At 40.8% G+C, this 12496-nt stretch overlaps 1 protein-coding gene across 1 annotated transcript in view; it reads right to left on the bottom strand.

The window, feature by feature from the left end:
• Positions 1–4469: 4469 nt before the first annotated feature.
• LOC102211029 (glycogen phosphorylase, muscle form) overlaps positions 4470–12496 on the bottom strand; it is a 10972-nt gene continuing 2945 nt past the window's right edge. Inside the window, exons 4-20 of the mRNA XM_005735386.1 lie at positions 12247–12350; positions 11902–12033; positions 11695–11806; positions 11521–11603; positions 10255–10398; positions 9937–10029; positions 9183–9329; positions 8281–8444; positions 7985–8099; positions 7762–7863; positions 6656–6803; positions 6439–6497; positions 6181–6322; positions 5895–6102; positions 5417–5551; positions 5139–5205; positions 4470–5007 (exon numbers count right to left, since the gene is read on the bottom strand). Coding sequence (XP_005735443.1) covers positions 4858–5007; positions 5139–5205; positions 5417–5551; positions 5895–6102; positions 6181–6322; positions 6439–6497; positions 6656–6803; positions 7762–7863; positions 7985–8099; positions 8281–8444; positions 9183–9329; positions 9937–10029; positions 10255–10398; positions 11521–11603; positions 11695–11806; positions 11902–12033; positions 12247–12350 — 2105 coding nt within the window. The 3' untranslated portion in view covers positions 4470–4857. The remainder of the gene's footprint in view (positions 5008–5138; positions 5206–5416; positions 5552–5894; positions 6103–6180; positions 6323–6438; positions 6498–6655; positions 6804–7761; positions 7864–7984; positions 8100–8280; positions 8445–9182; positions 9330–9936; positions 10030–10254; positions 10399–11520; positions 11604–11694; positions 11807–11901; positions 12034–12246; positions 12351–12496) is intronic.

Raw genomic sequence — 12496 nt, 5'->3', positions numbered from 1 at the left:
TGCAATTAAAGTGGCACACAGACCTACGCATACATTTTCATGACAGTTCAGAGGAGAAACAAAGTAAGGAGTCATCATCAACAGATACAGCAATCAAGAGAAAGAAAACTACAACAGCAACACCATCTTTATTTCAGTTTATCCTGATAAAATCGAGTTGTAGGGTTTACTTACAAGCAATGAAAAAACTTTCAGTATTGAAATGCTCAAACCTCACACCTGGAGAGACAGATACAGCCTGAAGGAAACATCTATCGCAGGTTTTATTCTTTAATTGCCAGATTTAAAAATGCAATCAAATAAAGTAGTAAAAGTAATCAAAAAGTAATCAGAGGTAGAAAGCTAACAACGTGCAAAAAAACTGCAGATGTGTCATCAAATTACAGATCACGGGGGACTAAATCCACAAAGTCTGAAAGAACAGGAAATTGCCATTTGAACAGTGAAGAAAAGGTTTCTTTTGTGGTTTTCTGAAGATGGTGTATTTTATGATATGCACTTGCTAAAAAGATAGACAAGCTCTAAAGGTTAGGGATTTATCAAATTTATTACATCAGTAAAATGTGACAAAACATGTGCATCTTCTCACCGTTTACCTCTTCCTCAGTTAAAACCTGTTAAACATAAGTGGATACGTAACACTTTAACTTTCAGTTAAGTACCAGTACAAAGAATATAAAAACAGTTTAACAGAAGTCTGACCCCACGAACCGTTTCAACATTAACTAGAACATAAGTTACACAAACTGTCTTTGTCTTTTCCCACTGACAATCTGTGTATCTTTAATGAACTGCAGTCATCACTCTGACCACTTCTTCTGAAGTTTAGTTTTAGTCTTTACTATCAGAAGCTGTTCTTGCCTGGTTCCTACACTTTTTCTGCAACAATTTGTTTTACCCAGCTTCTTGTTGCTTTAGCCTCCTATGCTGTAGTTTTTCATGTTCATTTCTGGCCACCCAGTGATTGGTTGAGATAATATTCAATGTTTGCTGTTTAATGCAGAGAGATTTCTTTTCATGCTGATCAGTGTAGATATAGTTCTGCTAACGTATATGTCATATAAGATCAGTTTTACAAGGTACGCCAAGAAAAGAGTATCCATACTCACCATAAAACCATATTACAGTAAAACTCAACCTCAACAGTAACCCTGATAGTACTGGGGGTGGGAGGGTGGGTGGGGGGCTGTTCTTTCTTTTCATTTATAAATACTATAATGAGTTCACAATGCCCATTTATGTTTGTATTCTTCACTGTAACAGATTGAATTTTATGGGGTAAATGCAGCATTTCACCCAGTGAAAAACATGCCTATGCAGCTGCCCAGGCAATGTGTGCATATTCTCGCCACATGAACCTGCTCTCATCTGTGAAAAGCACAGGTCGTCATTGGTGGACCTGCTAATTGTGGTATATTAAGGCAAATGCCAGTTGGGCTCCATGGTGTTGGGCAGTGAGCACAGGGCACAATAGAGGATTTTGTGCTCTCAGGCCACCCTCACAAAGTCTGTTTCTGATTGTTTGGTCTGAGACATTCACATCAGTGGCCTGCTGGAGGTCCTTTCGCAGCTCTGGCTCATCCTGTTCTTCCTTGCATGAACAATCAGATACGGTCCTGCTGATAGGTTAAGGATCTTCTATGGCCCTGTCCAGCTCTCCTAGAGTAACTGTCTCTTCCCTGGAATCTCCTCCATGCACCTCATTTTGTGCTGGTAGATACAGTAAACCTTCTGACAATGGCACATATTGATGCTCTGGTCCAGGTGTCATCGCATGCTACAAGCAGTTGCACTGACCCTAGCCAAATGCAAAACTACTGAACCAACATCCTAGAAGTTTAATGACTGATGCTATACCCTGATTAAAAAGTTTTCTTTTAATTTTTTTGAGTATTATATATCACTTGGTTCAATAACAATGTCTTATGTTAATTTCTGCTTTTTGTAACCTTGATCGCTCAGTGAAAGATAAGCCTACCCCTGTAGCATGTCCGTATGTGATGAGACAAATTCGATTTGGAGATGTATCTGTAAAACTTTTAAGAACTGAGGGACTGAATGTAACAAACCCAAAAACAGGCAGAATGAACAGTCACAGCAGATTTATTGTAGAACTCCAGTGATAACAATGGGTAGGAGTTAACTGCTCAGAGTTGCAGCTGGCAGTGTTTGGATTCACATGTGATGTGACAATAAAAGTGATTTGATTTGATTTGATTTGATTTGATTTGATTTGATTTGATTTAATTTGATTCAGCTGGTGGATGTGAATAAGAGAGATGGACAGGCAGGTGTGGTAGCTGATGATGTGAAGCTCTGGTACCAGACAAAGGATTTGATGCACAGGAACTAACAAAGACTCTTAGGAGGTCAGACAACAAAGCGACAACATTATAGAACTACAACTTGGCTGCAGTGTTGATACCATATTGACAAACTGAACAACTGAGTCAAGAGCAGGAGCTTGATTGGTGGATTAGTCTCATGTAATCAAGTGAATTGGCAGCATGTGTACGCCACATCCTGAAAACACACACACACACACACACAAACAGAATGCTCCACTCACATCTTGCTTCCTGAGCTGCAAGCAGTAGAGGTAAGGAGACCTGAGAAGCGAGGCAACCGGCATTTAACAAAATGAGGTGTCTTTGTGTCAGAGCTATAATTTTAAAGCAGCGTCAGTTTATTAGAAACACATGCTGCACAGTTGCAGAATCTTTGCATTCTCTCGTGTCCATGTATCTTTGTGCTATAAGAATAAAATGAAGTCACTCAGTTTCACTGGACATGTTTGAGGAAGGCAGGATTTGGGTTTTTCAAGGTCCAATTTCTTTTTTTCTTGTTAGGTTTGGAAAATTCATTCCAAAACATCACACCTGGAAAGACATCTGTGCCTAAACACCTGTGCCATTTGTTAGATGCTGTATTACCCTTTTATTTATGCACTTGGCTGATAGATCTAGGTTTGTCAGCCAGGATGTCAAGCTGACATTCACACTTTAACGCAGTCTCAGCGTTTATGTGCAGTGAAATTGTTAACATAATCTAAAAAAGCAGCCAACGGTTTCTCAGAAACAGTCGCTGAAGAGCTGCCATTTTTAATGATGATGCTTTGATTCATTGTTTTGGAATAAAGGCTGTGAATGGATTTATTCACTACAACAAGTATCGTCAGTAAAAGCGCATGATAACAGCTTGCGTTGATAATTTACAGCCTCTAACTGCATCCTATCACCAGAGTGCTGTCCTCACTGATATAGTGCCTGTGGGTCGCGTGCTGGTATTGTCTAGCCTGGGGCTCGGGACCTTGGGCTTATCAGGCACTCTGATCCCTCTCTTTTTTTTTTTGTCTAATTGCATCTGTGTGCTACATTGCTATCATTAGTTGGTTTAACCTACATACAAGAAACCTGTTGGACTCCATCCACTAAACAGAGCCGTTGCGAACACACTCCCATCATGAATTTGAATAGTTCAAACGGATTGGATTTATATAGCGCTTTTCAAGGCACCCAAAGCGCTTTACAATACCATTCACTCTCGCATTCACACGCTGGTGGAGGCAAGCTACGGTTGTAGCCACAGCTGCCCTGGGGCAGACTGACAGAAGCGAGGCTGCCCCTCTGGCCAACACCAGTAGGGGGTAGGGTAAAGTGTCTTTCCCAAGGACACAACGAACAGGACAGAGAGCCCAGGGATCGAACCGGTGACAGATACGCTTCCCAACCTCCTGAGCCACGGTCGCCCGGCCTAAAATAAAAACTACAAATAATTGGTGCAACACCTACATGAGTAGTAAAACTTCTTTTACATAAGAAAATGGTGCTGAGTTGTTTGTTTGAGGCTTGAATTTGCGCAGTCTCTAAACCCAGAGAGCAAACAACACACATAGATGTGCGTATCTGCGCTCACGTCAGTGTTCAAATTACATATTAGACATGTAGGCCTTGTGGAAGATTGAGCGTGCACTATTATTCACAAGTATCTAATTACACTTCTGTCCCTTTTGTTTTTCAGTGGATGCCGTTGTTATTAATCAGACTTTTCCCTCCCCATTCACTCTCATAAACACAATTATACTCCCTTTCCTTTTAGCACCTCAAAGTGTACAATCACAGCTGTCACTTTAAGCTGTAAAATTGCAGTGATGGCATGACTATAGACTGGAGGCATATCATCATTTCCTTTTTGTTGTTTATGTTGTTGTTATGATTGGATGAGCTGAAGTTTTTATTTTCCGGCGTACAGCTGGTGCATTCACTGTCCATCAACACTGATTCTGGGATTTTTGTCGAGTCGCAATTCTGACGATAACTGTTTGTGCAGGTCAAGGTAAAGTCCATAGATGCCTTTTTTCACCAACTCACTCTAAGTTGAATTTGCGGCTAAATGTACGTGCATGTTTATTCTATATTTTACAATTATGAATCATGCCTGAAACAGCTAAATAAATAAGTCAGATTTTATTTATGGCTTTTAAGACAGTTTTTGTTTTTTATTCAGAATGGGTCTGAAATGGAAATACAAGACTTTATTTTTCGGAATACAAAGATACCACGATTACATCTACAAGCCCCAACAAAAATCTCTTTTGTCCTTTTTCCAGCAGCTAAACAGCAGTTTCTGCTTCACTGATGACAGCTGCAATGGATTTACTTCACTAGCCTGTAACCTGGATGCTGCGAATATGCAGGTATGAAAAATGTAAACTTGAGCTTATATGTGACACTGATTAATGGCTGTGGACAAAGGTTTGTGGGGGACTTTTGCAAGACATACAGTATCTTCCGTGTGAGTTCTGAAGACAGTTGAACCAACGAGGGAAACTGCGGTGTTGGCTGTCATGTAGACATTTTAGTGTTTGTCATCGGGGGCGGGGATTTTCTCAAGCGTGGGCTCCACGCCCCAGATCTCACGAGCATACTGGGCAATGGTGCGGTCACTGGAGAACTTGCCACACCCAGCAATGTTGTAGATCACCTTCTTGGTCCATTCCTTGGGATTCTAGAGGAGAATAAAAATGATTGATAAGCCAAGAATAACTTGACTTTTACACTGTGAATGAGACAACTATCTATATCATACTATGAATACATAAGAAGCATTTTTTCCCAGCTTTTGCATTTAATTCCTACCTTATAAAGAGCATTGACTTTCTCTTGGCATTTAATGTAGTCTTCATAGTCAGCAAAGACCTTAAACCTATGCAGAGAATAATGCCATTAACCAAATGATAACATAACAGGCTAATAACAAAGTTCACCTGTTGCATATGAATAAATGCATATGTGTGAATGAACATGTGCACTGAATATTGCTTTGCATGCAGGATGTTCAGCAAGTTCATACACAATATTTGTATGTGTGCATGCAGGTCTGAGCCTCAGGCATCTAATGTTAGATGTGTCTCTACCTGTCATGATGCATCAGCATGTTGACAATTTCTTTAAACAGGTCAGGCTGCTTTGGGCTAAAGAAGCCTCCAGCAATCTGGTCAATAGCCTGTTTCAGCTCAGGCAGACGGTTGTAGTACTCTTCGGCGTGGTATCTAAGCAGGAAAGAAAATAAATAACAAACACATTCAGAAACACAGAAGGACCAGGTTGTCGCCGTAGTAACTGAATCATTCACAAGGGAAAAGCAGATAGGGCCTATAAAAAATATGAGCCCAAGGCCACACCTTTTTCGTGTGGAAAATCTCAGTTTGTGTGGACATAACATTTGAGTCTCTGTTTGGATTGTCAGAGCATGTGTACACTCGTTTTAATATCAGAAGATCTTGATAGTTGATCTTTTGTTTGTCTGACAGATATGGCAATATATTACGTACAGTAGTTATCGAAATTACAAAGACAATATGAGGCTAGGAGTAATAAATGTTCTCTCCTTACCCTCTCTTGTCAAGGGCCTCGACATCGTCCACCCTCATGCCGAAGATAAATAGGTTTTCTTCACCGGCCTCCTCTGCCATCTCCACGTTGGCCCCGTCCATGGTGCCAATGGTCAGGGCGCCATTCAGCATGAACTTCATGTTGCCAGTGCCAGAGGCCTCAGTTCCAGCTGTAGAGATCTGCTCTGACAGGTCAGCAGCAGGGATGCCTGGGAAAGAGCAGAAGTAGGGGTTTGAGAAATTTTAGAATAAATATTAATAAACATTTGCAGTGATTTGGTAATTACCTTTTTCTGCCAGTGTTACTCTGTAGTTCTCCAAAAAGATTACTTTCAGACGGTCTCCAACGACAGGATCATTGTTGACCACCTCACCGATAGCCGTGATCAGGCGGATAATCATTTTTGCAGTGTGGTATCCAGGAGCAGCCTGCAAGAGAGCCACAGTTAGAGACACGACATTAAATAGCCTTAACACTTCGTATCGAATGGTGCTGAAATGTGACATAAATTTAAAGTTAATAGATGTTAAATTAAAATACAAACCTTTCCTCCAATCATGATAGTTCTTGGGGTCCACTGCTTGTTGGGATCCTTCTTGATGCCTGGTGGAGATATAAAGAGACAAAACTGAGGCGAGCAGCAAATTCCTTTTTGTAGGCTCTGACACACAGTCGGTAAAGATCTGGAGCAACATGTTATTTGGATTTGAGAAAATGTCAAATCAAATGAAAATGGCAGAGGCTTTTAAATGCATCCTTACGGTTGTAATAAGTGATGATGTGCAGGCAGTTGAGCAGCTGTCTCTTGTATTCATGGATTCTCTTGACTTGAATGTCAAACATAGAGTTGGGGTTGATCTTCACCTTGTAGTGCTCTTCCAGGTGCACAGCGAATTTCATTTTGTTTTCCTACGTGATCAAAACATTTATTTTACTCCAAAAAAAAGAAAACAAGTCATAGTCAAAGTATGGTAACCCAAGAACATGAGAAAAGAAAAGCACAATTGTGACTGTCAGGAATGCCTTTTTGGCCATATGCGTATACTACTGTCTGCCTTGGGGAGGTTTCAGGGCTAATGATGTATTCATTTTATTTGCTTGTCAGTTGCAGAGACAGAAAAGAGCTACATGACTGTCACGTGTCAGAGATGAGAGGTGGATCTCTGGAATTTCTTCATTAACCGAGTCAGTGCTTGCTTCCCAGAACACCTTCCTCTGTCTGTAACTGTTTGCTGTAAAATATTGTCTTTGTTATGCAACTAAATGAACCAAAGTCACAGTCCAGTGGTCCAGTGTTGTGAGCTCAAACACAAGGCGAGTGTCACGTGTTGAATATCGCATGTGTCAGAAGCCATGGACCAATGTGCCTAAGGCCTTGAGGTAAGCCCACTGACTCATGCCCAACTGACAGTCAGGGCCCACCTCTATCCTGATGCTATTACTGTTCATGTGCAGAAATGTACTCTGAAAGCCCCAAGGACAACAGCCTACTAGGCTTGCGAAGTATTCATAAAATGGCATTTTTCCCAGACTGAAGTGGTAAACCACAATATGTGCTAGCTACAGTGTAGATGCTGCAGTTATTAACTGTTAATGCAGGCTTTGACACTGATCTTAGAGGAACAAATAGGTCAGCAGGTTGGGTCTCTGGAAAAAAACGATATTTCATCAGATATTTTACAGAACAGTTTGTGTGTGCAGTCTGAAAACAGGCACAGGTTGCTTAATGTGAAATATATGTGCCGCTTCTCTGCAGGACTTCGCCATCCTGTCATCTTGAGACACAATTATACACATTCACAAGCATTCTTGTATCTTTTTGAGCATAATGCTGGATACATATTAGACAAAATAACACATTACTTGCCTGTTTCACTTTGGCAATATCACGAATGAAAGCCTCATCATTCACAAACTTGACGAGGTTCCTAAGCTGGTCAAGGTCACGAATGAAGTCCTCCCCAATTCTCTAATGAGAAAAAGATAAGTGAAAAAATAAATGAGTGAATAAATTGACTGATCATTGTCCTTTGTTAAGTATAACCTAAATTTAAGCACTGTGTCCCTTGTATATTTGAAACACTGCTAACCTCGGCAATGACCTCGGCAAGCCCGGGGTTGCACATAACCAGCCAGCGGCGAGGAGTAATGCCGTTGGTCTTGTTTTGGAACTTATGTGGCTCCATTTCATAGAAGTCCTTGAAGCTGCGGGAGAGCATAGCATATATCAGAACACACAGATGATGTGCAGTCCTTGAAATGACAGAGGATGGGGATTTATGAAACAGATAGCAATACACTTACTACACACACTCGTGCATCTGTGTGCGACGTTGATTATGATTTACCACTACAAAGGATGATCAGTTTTTGTTTAGAGACGTACACTGTAGCTTTGAGGATGTCCGAGTGGATCTGAGCCACGCCGTTGACGGCATGGGAGCCCACAATGCACAGATGGGCCATGTTAATCCTCTTCTGTCCGCCTTCTTCAATGAGGGACATGCGGCGAAGGCGATCCACATCGCCGGGGTACTTAGCAGCAACTCTCTGCAAAATTCAAAGGTGCACGAGAAGCAAAAATAAACTAAGTCAGAGGTTATATTTTTTTTATTTCATTTGCTGAATATGATTTTACTTGTCACACTTGTCACTGTAGGGTCAATACAGCTATTCTAAAATTATACCAGACCACCAGTAGGACAGTTTCAGTCAGGATTTAAGTAGATGAAAGTCAGTGTGTTATCTGGTTGAGCAACAGCTCATAAAAACCTGCCCACCACTTTATGTCAGAAACAAGTCTCTCTCTGTTCACGAAGAATGTGGGAGTCTATTCTGACAGATGTTGCAATTAAAAGCCCATCAGGACCATTTTGTCCTTTGACTTTTACATTACAGCATTTTGGTTCTCCTGCCAATCTTTGAAGTCTGTCCTTGCATTTTAACAAGGTTTCCTGTTGTCTCGTTCCACAGTAGCAATCTAAAATCCACGATGGCACAATATTATTAAAAAAGTAAGAATAAGTATTTTGTTTTTTCTGCTTCTTTACCTTTCAGGTTTTTCAGTTTCATGCTGTATTTATGCTAGAAGGTTAATATGTCTTTCTTAACTTATCTTACCTATGAAGCAGATTAAAATCATTAATTATAACATTAACTATATTTACATTGAGCCACAGGACAACGTCAATATGTCCTTCCTGTGCTATATATAGTAATTAGGAGCCATAGGGGCCTATGCATCCAGCACACCCCAGATTATGACATGCTGCAATGTGCAGAACTAACCTCTAGGTGGCGGCGGTTGATCTCATAGACTATTTCCAGATGACGGGGCAGCAGATGAGCAAACAGTTCGACTGGCCAGCGCTCCAGAGCTTCAGGGAGAACCGTGTGATTGGTGTAGGCACAGGTTCTCACACAGATGTCCCAGGCCTCACCATCAGCAGCAGGACATTAGGTTTAGTGAACAGAAAAATAAATAAATTCTGAGCTGATATCCACCCTGCATCCCTCCATTGTCATCATCATCAAGGTAATGACAGACATTAAGCGTCAAACACTGCGGTGACAGTAGGTAAGTTTTTAACTCCACCTTCTTGCTGAAAGGACAGGTCGCTTCTCCTTTTTTGTGACCTAATAGATCAACAGTTGCTTCTGAACTCTCTCATCTGTAGTTCACTTTTTGTTTTGTTCGCCCTTCCAGCAGCTGAACTCTGTTTCTTTTGCTTGGTAGAGTGTCCACATTTACTCCAGTTATACTAGTGTCAACCATTTCAACTGCCTGGAGAAAACTACTGGCAAAAACAAACGGGTCAGCTTGCTTTGGTTGTGCATTCAAACCTTTAGCGTGGTAGCATACAGAAAGTGAGGCCTACTGGGAAATGTTCGCACCAATTTAAAGCCAGATGTGTCATTATTCTGTTACTGTTATACTGTGCAACAAACTGACCTCACTGTGATCATTTAAAGCAGCAAATCAACATAAAGCACACATAACCTTTTAAGACCCTTTTAGGGGTCGTATTAATCTGCTACTCACCGTTTCCCAGTTCAGCTTCTCTTCATCAACAAGAACCCTCATCAGCTCAGGAATAGCCATGGCTGGGTGAGTGTCATTCAGCTGGATGGCAACCTGAATATGCAAAACATTAAAGAAAGTCAAAACCGAGTTCGAATGGGTCACAGAGCGCTTTGTAGATACTATTCTTTTCAACTATTCTCCTAAGGTACAATAAAACCCACCTGCAACCTGTTCAAAAAAACTGACAGAGGCAATTTAATGAAGACCCAGGGAGAACATCATGAGGAAATCTTTTCATTTTTGACAGAAACTATTTTGTTGAGTTTTTCACTTCACCTTGTCAGGCAGTTTGCTGAAGTCTGTGCGAGCAATCTCCCTGGAGCCAAACTTAGAGACCTTGAAACGGCGGATGATGTCTTGCAGGGTGGCAGACACCACAAAGTATTCCTGCTTCAGACGGAGCTCCTTTCCTTCAAAGAACTGCGGGTAAAGACACATATTTGTCTTTTTCTGTTCTGCAGTCAAAGATGAATTTTCTTTTATTATTCATTAAGCATAGCCTTTTGTATATCAGCGGCTGCTTTTTTTTGTGGACCACCAAAATATTTTAATATCACAATTACATATTAGACTTGTGAGAAAAGATTTAGTGAAGCTTTAATAGATCTATGTCTAATCTCTTAAGCAGAGACATTATGCTAACATCCATTAAGAATATACTGGCAAAGTGTACTACATGTGTATAAGCGTGCATTTGCATTTGTCCACTGTGCAGCTAATCAGTGTTTAATCAGATCTCCCTTGAATATGCAAAAGACATAAATTTCACACTTTTCATCCCTCAAAATAAGAAGTAGAGGTAAAAGCCAATGTGTTGGAGGCTATGGATATGTTTTTGAAAGAGTTAAGAGAATACTGTGTATTTGCTGTTTTGATTTGCCAAACAGAGAGGATTTGCAAAGACATTTTAAGGCTGATTAAAGCAACTTAAGGAATTATATAAAGGGATTAAAACTAGCAAAAATTTAGTCTTCAGTTTGCAATTTCATATACTGAAGAAACTGGAAACATTAGCTTTCAGTGTTTTGAAACAACCTCAGCTTTCATTTTTGACTAAATTTAATAAATGATCACCCTACTATTATAATATCCCGATATTACTAGAGCAAACTTGATTGAACAGCAGTGTAACACTACATCATGAGTTACACCACACTTTCTGTTCTCAAATGCAAAGACGTAAATTACCACACTTGGCGTGAGCTATAACTCACGCTAGATGGTTATCTCCTAAATCCTCCTGCTGGAGCCTTTGAGGAGTCGGCACATGTTGGTCAGATCTTTTGTCAGATTTGAAACCGAGCTTCAGAGGAAGCTGGGGGAATACACATCGGCTCTAGCTGAGCACAAAGGACATTAGGTGTGGTCCAAATTATGGAAGTCCATCTCCCAGCTGAGCTAAGATAAGGTCTAACCAGTCACACACAGATCCCTTTGATATTCACATTCTTCTAGTTCCTCTAATTCAAGTTAATATCTGTATGCTCGGGCTATGAGTGCAGTGCTGGTGGATTAAATGGTAATAGAGCCACATTTTCTTACATTATCATTGGGATACAGAACACGGGAGATGTTCTCAGCCAGGTTTCTGTCCAAAACAGCCTGAATGTAGCCACCGACATTAACTATAAGGAAAAAGCAATTATTTAAGTTGATGCTAATTCTTATTTGACAGATGTATTTTTGAAAATACGTGCTCTCTGCCAGGATACATACAGTCTTTCAGGTTAAACTCGCACGGTGCCTTTGCAGACCACAGCCTCATGGTGTTGACAATGTTGTTTCTGTAGCCTGGGATTGGGGTGTCATAAGGCAGAGCCAGCACTACCTGTCAATAGCATAACATGAAGAGCGAGTTATTTAAAACTGTAGATCATCAAAGAAATATCTTCCAGTTTAATTTGCTTTGTTCCACACATTCACCTGAGTGTCAACCCATTTGACGCCATCGGGGTGATGCTCGGTCCTGCCATAAAAGTGAACTGGGCGCATGTACTCAGGACGTGCTTTTTCCCAAGGGTTGCCGTAGCGCAGCCAGTCATCGGCCTCCTCGACCTGGGTAAAGCCACACATTTGTATTGAGGCAGAAAACTGCTCATTAGCGGGTGGCTTTTGAGCTGAGCCAGGTATAAAGGGATGTCAGGTCATGATAATGAAAAGGAGACTCCTCCAGCAGGTGATTTAAAAACAAAGCTGCTGTTACTTAAAAGGAAAGCAACAGCAGCTGTTTTCTCTCACTGAAAGGAATGTGAAGTTTAATCTTCTAACCTGCCAGCCATTGACAATTTTCTGATTGAAGATACCAAATTCATAGCGGATACCATAACCATAGGCAGCCAGGCCCAGTGAAGCCATGGAGTCCAGGAAACAGGCTGAAAACCAAAGGCAGGACATGATAACAGGTTCAATAATATCACAGCTCTTGGAAAGAAAGAAAGAAAGAAAGAAAGAAAGAAAGAAAGAAAGAAAGAAAGAAAGAAAGAAAGAAAGAAAGAAAGAAAGAAAGAAAGAAAGAAAG

This window comes from Pundamilia nyererei, unplaced genomic scaffold, assembly GCF_000239375.1.
Source record: "Pundamilia nyererei isolate P.nyererei 1_Seehausen unplaced genomic scaffold, PunNye1.0 scaffold00064, whole genome shotgun sequence".
Classification (NCBI taxonomy): domain Eukaryota; kingdom Metazoa; phylum Chordata; class Actinopteri; order Cichliformes; family Cichlidae; genus Pundamilia; species Pundamilia nyererei.
Note: the sequence above shows the minus strand (reverse complement) of the source record. Positions and strands in the feature narration are given on the sequence as shown.